The 16,624-nt window shown below is 38.9% G+C and overlaps 1 protein-coding gene across 1 annotated transcript; it reads left to right on the forward strand.

The window, feature by feature from the left end:
• Positions 1–6,703: 6,703 nt before the first annotated feature.
• Positions 6,704–15,550, forward strand: sds.L (serine dehydratase L homeolog; the record flags this gene model as incomplete). Its single annotated transcript, NM_001097712.1, is given in 10 exon segments — positions 6,704–6,762; positions 8,228–8,386; positions 9,486–9,525; positions 11,232–11,371; positions 12,386–12,477; positions 12,990–13,217; positions 13,399–13,523; positions 14,164–15,070; positions 15,071–15,248; positions 15,275–15,550. Coding segments are annotated over 7 exon segments (987 nt in total).
• Between the last annotated feature and the right edge of the window lie 1,074 nt (positions 15,551–16,624).

Below are 16,624 nucleotides of genomic sequence, written 5' to 3' on the forward strand. Positions count from 1 at the left end.
TGCCTTTCTGCCGGCAAGAATGTGAAGGCAACTTCTGAAAACAATCCCGCCAGAGATTCAAATTCTTGCTGGCGGGAAGGCATTTGAGGAGATTATTTGCCCGAAGAAGAGGAGATTTGTCGCTGAGCAACTAATTTACCCAGAATCTTACCGTGTGCCACCAGTCTAAAACACTTTCATTTTTTGGTCTTACTGTTCCTTTACAGCAGGGATCCCCAACCTTTTGAACCCGTGAGCAACATTCAGAAGTAAAAGGAGTTGGGGAGCAACACAAGCATGAAAAATTTTCCTGGGGTGCCAAATAGGGGCTTTGATTGGCCATTTAGTAGCCCCTATGTGGATTGTCAACCTACATTGAGGCTCTGTTTGGCAGTACAACTGTTTTTTATGCAACTAAAACTTCCCTCCAAGCCTGGAATTCAAAAATAAGCACCTGCTTTGAGGCCACTGGGAGCAACATCCAAGGGGTAGGAGAGCAACATGTTGCTCACGAGCTACTGGTTGGGGATCACTGCTTTACAGAGATCAGAATATGTAGTTGGAGCAAGGGTTATTTAAAGGGCAGTGCTATGTATGTGGCATGAGACATAGGAATGCCCTTTCTTTTTAGAAGGTCAGTAGCATCTGACTAAGAGAATACATTAAGCTACACATGGCTGAATACATACCCTTGCACAAATTCTGTGACAGCAAGAATAACAGCAAAGTACTCAAACACTCTGGCAAGGGTCACATTGACCATTTAGTGGCCCAATATTGCCCTATATACTGTAGCTATCTTCCTGTTTCTCCAATCCAATGGTTTTTTTTATTTATATTTTTATTCATATTTTTTCTTTTCTTTTTTTTTCATAAAACAAAAATTACAGCTTGCCCACATAGGGCCATAACACAGTACAATTGGCAATATATCATATAATCTGAGCATCATACAGCATCAATACATCAATATGTTATTTTCCTACATTGCTCCTCCTACTCATGAAGCCATATGTTATTGCCAAATATAACAAGGTACATCCATACTGTTATTCTTGTTTCCCTACTCCACCCTCTACTTCCAGCTTTGTTATCAGTTTATCGCCCTACATATATTTTACATGCCATATACTCACTTTGTGGACCCCTATATTATATGATTCCCCCATTGCACCTCTATTAGAACCCAATTATACCATATTCTATCAAATATGTCTAGGTTATTATGTTTCAGTGCCATCAGATAATCCATCCTGCGAATATATTTCATTCTAACTAGGAACTCCTGTTCTGTGGGAGGTCTAGGGGCCTTCCAGTGTTTCGCTACCAACCCCCTCTCCAATCCAATGTTAATCTCTAGGTTTAGTTACTTATTCTTGATGAGGGGCATAATTTGACATCGCTGAACCCCCCAAGCATAAACTATTTTTGGGCCCTTCAACAAAACCACCACATTTTCCTCTTCATCCACATGTATGGGGGCAGGCTAGGAGAAGAAATCCTACATTTCTGTGTATTTCTCGCTCCATACTGCCTTCTGCAGGGTCTGATGTCCATATTGGTCATGCCAGTAAAGGTGGCCATAGACCTGCAGGTTTACCTGCAATATCTGACAAACGAACGGACATCCCCGTCTCCCGATCTGCCACTAACCTTCCGTTTAAATAATGTAGTAAAAGAACACATCAGACAATGTTCTGTCCCTGACAGCAATCGTATGAAAGTTATATCCGACCAAAGCTAGTGACAGTCTCCCACTGAAAATCACCAGATCGGCAATACACACGGTCTGAAAATTGTACGAATCAAGAATTCGTACGATTATATCTGTACCTCTATGGCCAGCTTAAGGTGAGTGCCAGTTACCGAAAATCCGCAACCCAGTCAGGAAGATACTGTATTTGCAACTGTCCAACTTTCCCATAAGGGACAGATTGGCACAGTATGCTTTCTGTATGGGCTTGAATGTTATGCATAATGCCCTGAAAAGCTGGTACTGAGCATCTACAATGCTCTTGATACCTCACTTATTCGTTGAGTGACTTATAATAAATAGTATGATCCACCATGTTTGTTCCCTTATTCCAACATCATCACACCCGCAGAATATTGTTTGCATTGTAATAATACAGGCCTAATTCTTGCTCCCATATGTAGAAATATTAGCCTTCACTCAGTTATTTTTTTCCATGCCAGTTATACTCCATTACACCCCAAAAACGCCACCCATACAACTGAGTCCATTAAACAAATCTGGGAGACTACTGGAATATAAGGGAGGGTTGACAGCTCTGTATTTGGAACATGATTAAATTGGCACAAAAAAGTGTATGTGGGTACAAAGGGAACCTGAATTTAACAAGCCGTCAAAAGCAGGAGGTACATACAAGCTTTCCTTGCTAATTTAAAAGTAATCGGTGCAAAACGTATAGATGTGTTAGGTGCCACTAGATGTTGCAGTAGCAAGGTACAGGTAGTTTATAAAGGGCCTAGCACAAATTTTGCAACTAACAGTGTACCCACATTTGTAAATAAAGTTCCATTTGTCTATCTGGATATCCTCCCACTGTTATTATAATGTGTTGCAAATGAATGTCCTATTGTGACAATGTGGAGGAATGATTGCTGCATTGCAAACACTGCACCTGCTCTTTGTGCATTCAAACACATTTTGTTTTGTCAGGCAAATAGTGTGTTTCTGATGCATTTATTATCTGGCCACTGTTCGTTCACCATTAAATAGGGCAGCAGTTTCCCTCACAGAGAATCCTCAGGCCATATTCATACCACCCACCCACACTCCTACCCCACATTTACCTGTCCTCTTCTGAATGGACCTAGAAGGGAGGGGCTCAAATGTAGAGAACGCTATTGTGGTCTCCTACACTGAAAGAGCCTTACTTAGTTATAATAGAAGTTTAACTCTCAAGGTTCATAAATTAATTTTGGGCTGAAAATGCACATTTTTACCAACAGTGTCAGGCACATTTACATTATGGTAATTTCTTTGCACTGCTGGTCTTGACTACATGTACGATTGAAACAAGGATGCATATTAGTCAACTCTGCTCCAGCTACAATGGCTTACATGGTCTCTAATTCTTCTTCCTCACAGAGCTTTTAATTACAGAATATGCTAGCATTGTGCCAGGATTTAGAATCATAGCTGGTGGGGAGTTAGCAACTGCAACATTCTTTCAATGGTTCATGTAGTTAGGTAGGACTATCCGTGCCATGAATAGCAAAGAACATAGAAATATAGCTTTTAGTAACAAATAGTTTTACACATAATATCATTGATAATGTATCATTAAAGTAGAAGGAAAGGTGTTTTTACTTGGGGTGCCAAAAGTTAGCCCCCCCCCCAAAAGTGATTGTATCTACTTACCTGATCCCCCGGCCCAGGGTTATTCCAGCGAGCACCTCATAGTGATCTCTTTCTTGCTTCTTCTGTCTTCACATTTTCCAGGCAGAGGCATGCTTCATAGAATTAAATAGCTGACTTCTTCATTAAAGTTCGGCTTTTCGCTCTACAATGTAGCCACAAGAAGAAAACGGAAAACGATTGCTCAGTGGTGCTCGCTGGAATAACCCTGGGCTGGTGCAGTTTTCTGCTGATAGGAGCACCGGCCTGGGGTGTCAGGTAAGTAAATACAATCACTGGGGGGTGCCTAACTTTTGGTAGAAAATGCCTTTCCTTCTCCTTTAATGTATATTGGAAAATTGCTACTACAATATTATGTATTCTAGTTCTCATTTAAAGGAAAACTATACCCCCAAAATGAATACTTAAGCAACAGATAGTTTATATCAAATTGAATGACATATTAAAGAATCTTACCAAACTGGAATATATATTTACATAAATATTGCCCTTTTACATCTCTTGCCTTGAACCACCATTTCGTGACTGTATCTATGCTGTCTCAGAGATCACCTGACCAGAAATACTACAACACTAACTGTAACAGGAAGAAGTGAGGAAGCAAAAGGCAGAACTCTGTCTGTTTATTGGCTCATGTGACCTTACATGTGGTTTGTATGTGTGCACAGTGAATCTTACGATCTCAGGGGGCGGCCCTTATTTTTTAAAATGGCAATTTTCTATTTATGATTACCCAATGGCACATACTACAAAAAAAGTATATTATTATGATAATGGTTCATTTTCCATGAAGCAGGGTTTTACACATGAGCTATTTTACTCAGTATCTTTTAATAGAGACCTACATTGTTTGGGGGGTATAGTTTTCCTTTAAAGGAACAGTAACATCAAAAAATAGAAGTGTTTTAAAGTAATGAAAATATAATGCAGTGTTGCCCTGCACTGGTAAAACTGCTGTGTTTGCTTCAGAAACACTACTGTTTATATAAATAAGCTGCTGTGTAGCAATGGGGGCAGCCATTCAAAGGAGAAAAGGCTCAGGTTACACAGCAGATAGCAAATAAGCTCTGTCTGTCTAATGGTGTTATCTGTTATCCATTAGTTAACCTGTGCCATATAGCCGTTTTTCAATTTCCGCCATTGCTCCACAAATGTTTCAGCGAAGCGATATGGGACAGATTCACTCATCACTACCCAGGAGAGCAAAATTGCCCCGAGCACTTGCATCTGGGGCATTACTTCAGTCTGCGCATTGTTTTGGATCAAAAATCTGCTATACAAGTGATGCTCAAGTTGGATAGGGGACACCTAAATTCTTCCTCCAGTCCATCCACCATGGATACAGTGACCTGCCAAACTGATCGTAAATGAGCCCAACTGAGTGTTATGGGCAGATTTATTAAGGATCAAGTTGTGTTGATCCTTAATAATGCAATCAATTCAATCGATTCAAGGTTTTTTTGTCAAAAACTCGATTTCGTTTGTTTGGGTTTTTTCCATTCACGTTTTTTCTTAGATTAGAAACCATTGGAGTTGTGAGTTTATTCGAGGCATTGAAATTCGAACTTTGATAAATAACCCCCTTAGTTCCACTATTACACCAACAAAAAAGGTATAAAACCCTTTAATAGTTTATCAGTGAAAGTCTGAGTATTATATCATTATCCTTAATTTATAAATAACACTTATTACAGGGATTATACATCAATCCCCGTCCCAGTGAAATTTACAATGTAGGGTCCCTATCACATTCACGCACACTAGGATCAGTTTTACCAGGAACCAAGTAACCTGCCTGTATGTTTTTGGAGTAAAAACATGGAGGGAACATACAAACTCCTCATAGATTGTGCTCTGGCTTGAATCAAACCCAGGATCCCAGAGCAGCAACGTTAACTATTGCACCACTGTGCTGTTGTTTGACTAGATACATTAGTGTTAAAATGGATTAGGAGTAGAAGTGTAATATAGTAGTAGGTAAACTACATCAAGCAAATCTGCATAATAACATTTGCTTTATGTATTAGGGTGTTAAGATAAATATGATACATTACATTGAAATTGTGGAACTTTTACATTAAACCTTATATTAAGTACATTTTGGAAGAAGAATTATAATTCACTATCCTGCAGCAGCTGGACTGAACACCAAGCCTCTTACAGTTTAAGTTTATTATACATACTTACCATTATAGTAATAAAACTATTAACTGAGCTCAACATTAACTGAGCTTTGAAAATGTTATATTTTGTTGCAGTGTATGATTATTTAAGTCTTGACATAAGAACGCAGGTGTCCAAAGTATTATAGGAGCTATCCTTAACCAGCTATGCATTTTCCATATTTCCATTTATCTGTGATTAATTATTTTAATATTTACTGCAGTGTGTTCAGCTTTTCTTCAGGGGACCAAAAGTTGGAATATTGGCTTCTTGACTCCAAAATTGGTTTATGAACCTTTTTATTAGTTTTTTTATTTTTATTGTAAGAGGAAACTGTATTCCGGTATAATCATGGTGACCCACCCTAAATAGAATTTATTTCTGTGATTTATGTCTATTAATTGCAGTACATAACCGTGGAAGCAAATAAATGTAAAAGGGCAGGTAAGTGGATTTGCTAATCCTTATGTTTTCCCAGTTCTGACTTGTGTTATAGCATCATTATATCACAGTATCATTTTTTTTTTCTTGGAAAAATGCATTCCAACATAGAGAAATGATATATTGTGTGTAAAGTGGTGCCAGGAGGAGCCTCCTAAACACTTGGCTTTGTTTTTCAGGACACCTGACGCAGTTCTTGGGACATTCCTGTGTGTTTGTCTCCTGGCCAAGAAAACACCTGGCCATGTTTTTGTGCACCAGCTCATACATAGTATCACTTTCACCTTTTAATGCAGTTTCTCATTTTATTCCCCACATGGGAGATCCCTTATTCAGCTTACTGTCTTGCTTCTAAATAGAAGTTTGACTCCTCTCCACCCCCCTACAACATGTTTACCAGGCAGCTATTTTTCCAGTAACCAGTTTGACCAGCTTCAGCCGGTCTTTGGAGAATCTTCACATACAACATGGGAGGATCTCCTCCAGGAGGGGGTCCTTTGTCCTATATATAGTCCCTATTTCCTTTAGCTGCCTATACCCTCCCACCGCTTCCCCAGACTGAACCCTTTTGGTATTGTCTCCAGATGCATCGCTGTCAGATGTAGGTTAGGCTGGGGGTGTGTGGGGGGTGTGCAGGGGTGTGTATGACACCCTCCTGTCTGATTGGCTACTGAACATGCTCCTGATCCTATAAGACTTGTGGATTTAACAGCAGAAAAGCAGGAACAGAAGAGGCAATTGGAAATTATCCTATACCTGTCGTACATCAGGCATTGAATCCAGATAAAAAAAAGGTGAGTGTGCCCTGTACAGAACTGGCTTTTTATTTTTAAAACTCTAACATATTATGTATGCTTTCTAAGGGAGGTTAATATAATAAAAGGGGCAATGTTTGCTACTGGTCTAGTAGCTTTTCCACTGCTATGATAAAAATGAGCGCGTGGCATCCATGCCCAATGTGCACACAGCAAATTAATGAATTGATAAAAAAGGGACCAAAGATCAGCATTTAAGCATGGGGTTTGAGATGTCATCTGAAGCATAATCCACATAGATTTTCTATTTGTAATATGATGAGTGATGTCAGTTATATATATAAGCAAAGTGCTTATACTAGGTAAATAAAGTATTCTCAGCATGTCCTTTCATTCATTGCACTACAGCTCCCAGCATTCTTGGCTCGAGTCATTTTACAACGTAATAATCTTCAATTTTTTTGAACAAAGTTATTTTTTTCTAAATGAAATGATATGCAAGCATCTGTTTATGTTTTTAATTATTATAAACCAGTCTTTTAGAAATTAGCATGAGCATATACAAATTCCACATAAGACAGCTAATCAGTTTAAGTAATAAACAAAATCACCATAAACTGTAAGGCCTTCCTTCTCACCCCATGTAACCTTCTCTGGCTCATGCTTTTCCATGTACAAAAATGCCCTCTGGCCATGTTTTAGGATCTGTAGCCCTGAAGTGACATGTATCTGACAAGCAAGAGCTGCCGGAAGGGAATTATATTGGTAGAGAAGGGAATGGTTACAATGTGGGAATTTTTTTTTTTACTATGTTTAGCAAATTAGTAATATTCATTGGTTACAATAAGTTGTTCCACTGGTATAATTTAGTAGCTCTGCTGTTAGTAAATTAGCCCCTATGTTTTTTGAACAGACATGTTACCAAACTTGTTTGTGTAATGGGACATTCAGGGCAGGATAATAGATTTTCAAATGATAAAAAAGATGATTCCATTTGCATGTATATGAGGTCATTAGCCAACATTTTTTATTTTTTTATTTTCTATAGTTTTTGAATTATTTGCCTTCTTCTTCTGACTCTTTCCAGCTTTCAAATGGGGGTCACTGACCCCTCCTACAAACCAGATGCTCTGCAGGGCTACAATTGTACTGTTATTACTACTTTCTATTACTCGTCTTCATGTTTCAGCTCTCTTCTATTCATATTCCAGTCTCTTAATTAAATCAATGCATGGTTGAGTAGGGACCCTAGCAACCAGATTGCTGAAATTGCAAACTGGAGAGCTGCTGAACAAAAAAGCTAAATAACTCAAAAACCACAAATAATAAGAAATAAAAGCCAATAGCAAATAGTTTTAGAATATCACTCTCTACATAATTTATAAGGTGCAAAACAAAAAACAAACAATGAAGCGAGTCTGCATAGGATTCTTTAGCTCTATAAAAAGTTATTTCATTTTTAGACGCTTGTTCATATTCTCACATTTCCCTTTGTGTTCCATAGGTGAAGATGCCAGAACGCAAGTGCCTGCATCTCGACACACCTCTCAGAGATAGTGTCCCTTTGTCCAAAATGGCCGGAATGGCAGTTTACTTGAAGCTTGATAATGCACAGCCAACAGGGTCCTTCAAAATTCGGGGCATTGGTCATCTGTGCAAGACGGTGAGTGGCCATAAAAAACAAAATCATGACATTAGATTATAAAAATACTGGGACATTTTTTCATGCCAGCAATCAGATCATAAGCAAATAAATGAACACTTGACAAAGGTCAATTTGGCTCGAAACATGTAGTGTCAAATAAAAGGCATTTTTTGCAGCAGATTACTGCGTCTACCTAGTCTGTTCCACTAATATAATTGATAAGCAAATGAATTACATAGGGGGCCTGTGCAGAGTCACTGGCTACAGACCACATCCTTGGCTGACCATATTTACTTCACAGCCCAATCAATATCTTAGTGCCAATCAGATATCAGTTGGGCAGGTAATTGTTTTTGGGTCCACACATGATGAAACAGGCTACTAACTCAAGAATGAGAGGTAGCTGGAGCTTCCTGAATTGTAATCATCATATGATAGAATAATGATAAACAATAATCATGTTGAATTAAGCAGTTTCTTACATTATAGAAGGACTGCATAGGGCATGGTCATAGTCCTCTTCCCCGCAGGCTTCCTGGTTCTTAATGCTAATGTCATACCAGCCAGTTTCTCCACCAGTAGAAGAACATCAGCAGAGAAACTGCCAATGCTGACAAAAGAATTGTGTGTGTCGATTGGACAGGTTTGATTTTCCCATCAGATCGCAGACTGCATCAGCTAGTTGATGGAGTCCTTCCTGCTGTTTTAAAGCGTTAGTTTGGCCCTAGGGCCATTGATCAGATTAGCCCAATATTTCTCCACCTTAGGTGGACACATTGAGGGAAAGATCAGCACATTTGGCGAGGTCTTATAGCCAGCGCTAGGGATCATAACACCGGTCAGAAAGTATCTACATCCTATGCAGTCCTTACCTGATGTGAGTCCCATTCTTTCCAACTGAGATCTGAATAAACACAGATCAAATAATGGGCTAGATTCAATATATCTCCTAATTTATTTGTAATTTCCGGTTTTCATAAACCAGGAAATACATTTTTCTTTCCAAACTGACCGATTGATAAGGAATCATAATTTTGTCTCTTGACATTATAGTTTACATCAGAATACAATGGACAAAGATCGGCACATTCTAATCATGTTTATGTTTCTCCTGCAGTGGGCAGAACGGGGCTGTAAACATTTTGTCTGCTCATCAGGTGAGTTTAGAATGAATGTCTAATTCACCTATCACTTCTGACCTCTGTTGCAGTTTCACATATTGATAACATGGTTAATAATTCCACAGAGAGCTGCTTTCCTTTAGGGTAAGGGCACACGCTAAGATTCGGGGAGATTTAGTCACCCAGTGACAAATCGCCTCTTCTTCAGGAGACGAATCTCCCCGAAAAGCCGATGGCACTCGGATCTCTTTGTTTTCCAAAGTCACCCGAAGTTGCTTTCCTTGTACACAGAGTATGTTCAGTGACTTTCTTCAAATTTAATCCCTTTAAAAAAGGCAATCAGTCTACATCCAGCTGAATTTGAACTTCAGGTACCCTAAAATAGCATTTAACCAGCTGTCAGCTATGAGAGAAAATCTTGCATCAGCCTATGGCCTAACACAGCCACTATACTGAAAACTATAAAATGGTGCTAACAAAAATGCCTATATAGACTATAAGCCATTATATATAATTATAATATAAAGTAGTCTTAGGTTTCCTGATTAAAACTGATTAAAATTAAGATGAGTCACGGGGCAATACAAGAAGGCTTTGCCCTTAGGGCAATAGCCACTACTTGTAGTTGCACTTAGAAATCATATGTAGAAATCAGAATTGGCCAAACCTATGGCTCTCCAGCTGTTGCAGGCTTAACAGTCTGCCACCTTTTCATTACATTTAGGTTAATTACATTTGGTTCATCTGAAACATGTGCACTTATTAGATCAATTTTCATCATGCCAGTAGTAAATAACTAATCACCCCTGTACCCTGAAGCTCACGCTTATTAGCCTTCAAGATGGGCCATCTTTTCAGTACTTTGGGCAGCCCCACAATTTGGTAACCACTGCATTAAAGAGACACTATACTGAACAGTTATAGGTTTGTAAATTGAGAGAAACAAAACTTGGCTACTATTGCTGAGTGTTTTTAATTGTATCTTTAACAAAGGTAGCTGTATAGCAGCACCCACTCCCATGTGCAGCTCTACTGAATATTTTTAGAAAGATTATGTGAAAATAACTGGCTACTTTGTTGATTGATGTGCTTATTTGCAGTTTTAACAGCATATACACAGTATGGGGGGTATTTATCAAGGGTCGAATTTCGAGGGGTTAAAACCATCGAAATTCGACCATCGAATTGAAATCCCTCGACTTTGAATATCGAAGTCGAGGGATTTTTAGCGTATTCGAACGATTGAATAGAAATCGAACGATTAGAACGATTTTTAGCGATCGATCGAAGGATTTCTATTCGACCAAAAAAAACTTAGAAAAGTACTCTGGAAGGTCCCCATAAGCTAACATTGCACTTCGGTAGCTTTAATTTGGCGAAGTATGAAGTCGAAGTTTTTTTTAAAGAGACAGTACTTCGATTATCGAATGGTCGATTAGTCGAACGATTTTTACTTCGAATAGTTTGAATCGAAGTCGAATGGTCGAATATAGCCTATTCGATTGTCGAAGAACCCAAAAATTTACTTCGAAATTCAAACTTTTTGGAATTCCAACCATTCACTCGAGCTTAGTAAATCTGCCCCCAAGTGTGTAAATATTTATATTCCTGACCTTCTCCTTGTATAAAGCAGTGTAATTGAATGCCAGTAGCATCTGAGAACAACCCTACCCTTCACTAAGTTCTTCTGCCTTATTTGTATTATCTTTTCAAAATAGTTGATGCCACTTTTATCTTTCCAGGAGGAAATGCCGGTCTGGCAGCTGCTTACAGTGCCCGGATGCTCTCCATACCCGCTACCATTGTCGTGCCCATCACTACACCCACCTTTACAATCCAAAGAATGAAAGATGAAGGGGCCACAGTCTGTGTTGTGGGAGAGGTTAGTACAGAATACACAGGTTTCACTTGTACAAAAGTTTTTATAATGAAGTGAAGTTCAGCTGCAGGCAGTACATCTGCTATATGACTGCAACTGTTTGCATTTCTAGATGCTGGGTGCTAAATGTGGTTATAATAGGCATGCATAGCACCCAGTTTGCAGCACCCAATATTGGGTTCAGTAAACACATGCAAATAGCAGTCAATTACCATGGTCTTGTAGATTAAAAACACTTGGGAGTGCCCTGCCTTTGACTACTGGTTTGCCATTTTACTTGTTTTCATTTGTATCTACATGGCCCTTTTGGGCCCTCTGGAGTTATAGGTCTTGGGTTGCTGTCCTTACAAGTGCAACTGATTGTAGTTTAACACAATAAAATTCAAATAAACAACACTTGCAGAAGTTAAACGATAGTTTAATCTAAGCATCATCCATGACCCCAAGATTACCTGTGGCATGCTTAAATTGCTTCCCAACCCACAGACTGCACAACACTGCTACAGAGGATTAAAATGGCAATGCTGGGAGATTAAAAAGCCTGTTTGCTCTCTTTTGGAAACTGAGACAGATTTTAAACAAAGTGCCTTTTGCAGTGACCCTTATGAATTCCTAAAACTCGGTTATCAAATGAATGAGCAAGTCAGAATGTTTAAAATCTTACAACAGGTTTAAATGATTGCATGCTACTGTATTTCAGAGAGACTCTTCACTAACTATTTGTTATGGATGAGTACACTTAACTTTGTTTGCCATCGTGGAAATTGCCGAGTAATCTGAAATATCTACCATTTGCAAGTACTAATGGCAGGTTTCCCCTGCTATTTTTTTTTCAATAAAAGCTACTTTTTTCTTCACCAAATTATTCCAGCAGTTCCTATAAGGATGGATAGTAATACATGGTTTTATATATATATATATTTTTTTTTTGTTATGATCGGCCAACATGGTAGGCATGAAAAGGCAGGTAGAGGTCAAGTCTCCTTTCTCTTTAAACCATGTGTAATGTCTCCGTAGATGCTGGATGAGGCCATTGAACATGGCAAAGAGCTGGTGCGGAATAACCCAGGATGGGTGTACATCCCCCCATTTGATGACCCACTGATATGGTAAGTAGAAATGCTAAGAGTATTAGCTTTTCCACTTGATGGACTTTTGGTTGCCTTTACATCATAGTGACATCTAGTGTCTGTAACTGGCAAATGCCATTGTGCAATATGCCACACGTTTTATACTGTAGATGTTCCCCTGATTTTTAAGATGATTTGATAACATTACCATGTCAAAAAAAACTGAAGGAGTTCTGACATATGTAACCACTAGGTACCAGTTAACTTCCGTGTAGTGGGGTGCTATAATGAGAATAGAGAGTTTGATTTTCAAATATTAGCAATAACAAGTATTGGTTAACTGAAGCATACCAACATGTTTGCTGGTGCTCCAGTAAAGATACGTACAATATCAGTAATAACAATACAGCTCATACCTCACCGACAATGAATAAGTCACAGTTCGGAACTACTCAGTCTCAGTTAGTACTACACAATTATTCTTATTGTTAAGAGTAGATAAATATTGCTATTTACTTTGTTTTAGTTAACATAACTCTCGCTTTCTGCAGGGAGGGTCACACCTCATTGGTAAGAGAAATTAAAGCCAGTCTCCCTTCCAAACCTGGTGCCATTGCCTTGTCCGTAGGAGGTGGAGGCATGCTTTGTGGCGTGGTCCAGGGGCTCAGAGAAGAAGGATGGGATGATGTTCCTATCATTGCTATGGAAACCAAAGGAGCTCACAGTCTTAATGCTGCCCTTCAAGCTGGGAAATTGGTCACCTTACCTGAAATCACCAGGTAAGGATGTTTCCTTCCATCTGTTCTTTCTTTGCCTGGACGCCTTCAGAACCTGTAAAATATGCTAGAAAGTGATACTTCTTTTGGTTATTGTCACTTATTACCCAATACACCTCGTTGTTTCAGTTAAAGAAGTACCAGCATGACCAGTAAGCTTGTGCCTCACTCTTTGTTTCCACAGTGTAGCTAAAACACTAGGAGCCAAAACTGTAGGAGCTCAGACCCTAAAAGTGGCTCAGGAGCATCCAGTGTTTTCAGAGGTCATTTCTGACCAAGAGGCTGTGGTGGCTATTGAGAAGTTTGCAGGTAAGAGTCAAAGTGAAATATCAGTTTGTCTGTTAAATAAGTGAGAAGTTCTTCTATGTTCATAACAGAAGATAAGTGTACAAACTACAGTAGAAAACACAGGAGTACTTACAGCTACGGCAATACAACAAGCATAAGGGCCATCCAGTTAGATGTTATTTCACTAAACTGGCCAACCATTGCTCCATGAATGGGACCCTCTGCTGACCATTCTGTGATCTGACCTAACTGATTCTGTTGGGTCTGTGTGCAGGGAAATAGACGTGTATCTAGAAATAAGTACAGGTGTGGTCAAACTGCTGCGATCATTTGTATCATCGAGGGACAGTAATACCAGGAAATGAAAGTGTTCTAAATTAATTTATACTTATATTGATGTCTAATACATCTGTACTATTTTCAGAATGCATGATATATTTTATTACACAATATATATATATATATATATATATATATATATATATATATATATATGTATATATGTATATGTGTAGATTTTTTGGGCAGTGCTTGTGGGAGGGGGGCAGTTCATCAACTAAATTGCTCATGGCCCAATAGACTTTTCTGTGTGTGTGAATAACATAACATAATTTTCATAGTCATCAATTAAACTCCGGTATCATTTTGTCCCCAAAACTAGATGATGAGAAGATGTTAGTGGAGCCTGCTTGTGGTGCTGCTCTAGCTGCTGTTTATAGCAATGTGGCGGAAAGACTGAAAAAAGAAGGAAAATTGAGCCCAGATCTCTCTTCTCTGGTCATTATTGTTTGTGGAGGAAACAACATTACCCTAGCACAGCTCTTCCAGCTAAAGAAACAACTGGGCATGCTCTCTGATAGCTCTGCCTAGATCCACAACATCTTACTTAATGGACTGCTACTACATTCTTCATAGGGATATCTCGTATGCACAAGGATTCCTAGGTCATTTGTCTCCTCTTGTAGTAGGCAGGGGAAGATCAATGACAGTCCACTCCTACTTCGTTTCGGTAATATAAAAACATTTCCATATGTTGTGTGCCTGGAAGCCTTGGATTTCAGACTAACAGAATGCTGTCGGTCACATGGCTGGACCAGTGGTCCACCTTATTTCTAGAAGGCAAATTGCGCTGAAATGTCAGGAACTGTAAATATACACATTTATTTATATCAGCAGATGTAATCCATGGAAAACTGTGGTGAGGAAGTTTATATGTTTATGTAGATGTTTATGTAGTGAAACGATATATAAAGCATTGTTATACATAGCAAAACTTACTAGGGACTAATCTGCATCCATGTCCAAACCAATGGGTACCTAATGGCCTTCTGGCCACAAAGGGGTTTGCACAATATGTGAACCTCCTATTTCCGATATGTACACCAAATGTACAAAAATAATTCCTTTGCATTGGGCACAAAACCATTTCCACTATCTTGATACAACCAAAACACATCAGTAATATTTCTGTTTAGCGATGGTTATTTAGTTGAAGGTAAACTATTATGAGCCTTCATCTAATAGGAATAAAACGGTTTTTGAATATTTTTCACTATCACCCTCTCAACAGTCTGTTCCTCTACATGCAGCTATGGGTTGGAGTTGGTTATTTTCCATTAGCACAAATACATTGTCTTGGGAAGAGCCTAACTATCATCAAAATCTGACTCCTGCATGAGGAAAGACTGACTGCAGAGAAGGAAATCGTGACGACTAACTTGTTTATTTCAGGAGCAACAGTGAATATTTAATTGTTTTTTTTTTTTTTTTTTTTTTTTTTTTAAGTGCCTCACTTCCATGAGATAAAGCTCATATAAAATTACACTTTTTGTTATAGTTCCCATTTACTATAATTTAACTCACTGGCATGAGCAGGGAACTCATTTAAAAACAAAGACCAAGAAATCAGCTGCAGGTTTAAGATACAGCAATCTGATAATTTCTTCAATTTTTACAATGTCTTGTTGTGTTTTTTTTTTGTATAAAAAAAGTGTGTTGTAATGATTTAAAATACAACTGGGTTTTAATACATCTATTTAAGTAGAAAATTCAGAATACTGGTGATTTTTTTTTTTTAAACTAAGGTATGTGATGCTGCTCTTTAGTTCTCAATGAAAATTCTTGGCACCGCTGTCTTTCAGTATTATAGCCTGCAATGTCAAGAGAAGGTGGTATGGCTCTTACAGAGCACAGGTTAAATTGTATGGCTTAACACAGACTATAGCTGGCCACACACAAACCAAATTTCTGTTAAAGGTCAATTGGTAGGATACGAGGCAATATGGTTACACACATGCGTGCCTTGCACTGATAGAAGCCACTGACCTTTGATCGCAATGCAGCCCACATACTGTTCCAAAATTATAGTAGTACCTTTCAATCAATCAACACGGTCTTGACCATTTAGGGGTCAGCAGGGACAACTTCAGAGGACTCATGGCTGAGAGGGCCCCCTCAAAGATGGAAAAGCACAATTTGTAGGTCGCAAAAGGGAAGGGAGTGAGTGTCCTTTGACCAGGGTGGATCAGGGGTGTGAATGTGCATAATGGGGCTTTTTTTTTTCATGGTCCTCACATGGCAGGTTATGTGAGGACAGGAAGTAGCAAGCTATTTATAAAACTCCCTCTCACCACATCTTTTTTATCCTGTTCCTGTTAAGGATGAGGAAGCTTGCGTGTACTGAGGAGGCTTATTGGTGATGTCCCTGCGGATGGTATTTTTTTGCGCATTTCCACTAGCAATGGCAACTTCTCCCTTTAGTAAATCTGCCCTATTGAGTTCTGGCGCCATAGGTCAAGCAATTATAGTTTGGAAATGTTCATGTTTACAGTGAAAACTGCCAGATATGCAGGGTCCACGCTATTACATTTAAGCCGGTAGAGAGGCAATTGCGATCCATTTGCTGCCCTACCTTACAGCCTGGAAACTGCGCAGGCAGCAAACCTGAGAATATTTGTGTAGATATTATGCCACTAATAGTACGTTTCAATCTGAGCTCACCCCTAGTTCTTAAATATGTCAAAAGTGCAGTACCACATGACAATTCCTCAGAGGGCACCATGTTTCAATGTATCTGTAACTTTGCCTCAGCTATACCTCCTTATGTTTCACTCTCACCAGCA

This window comes from Xenopus laevis, chromosome 1L (assembly GCF_017654675.1).
Source record: "Xenopus laevis strain J_2021 chromosome 1L, Xenopus_laevis_v10.1, whole genome shotgun sequence".
Lineage (NCBI taxonomy): Eukaryota > Metazoa > Chordata > Amphibia > Anura > Pipidae > Xenopus > Xenopus laevis.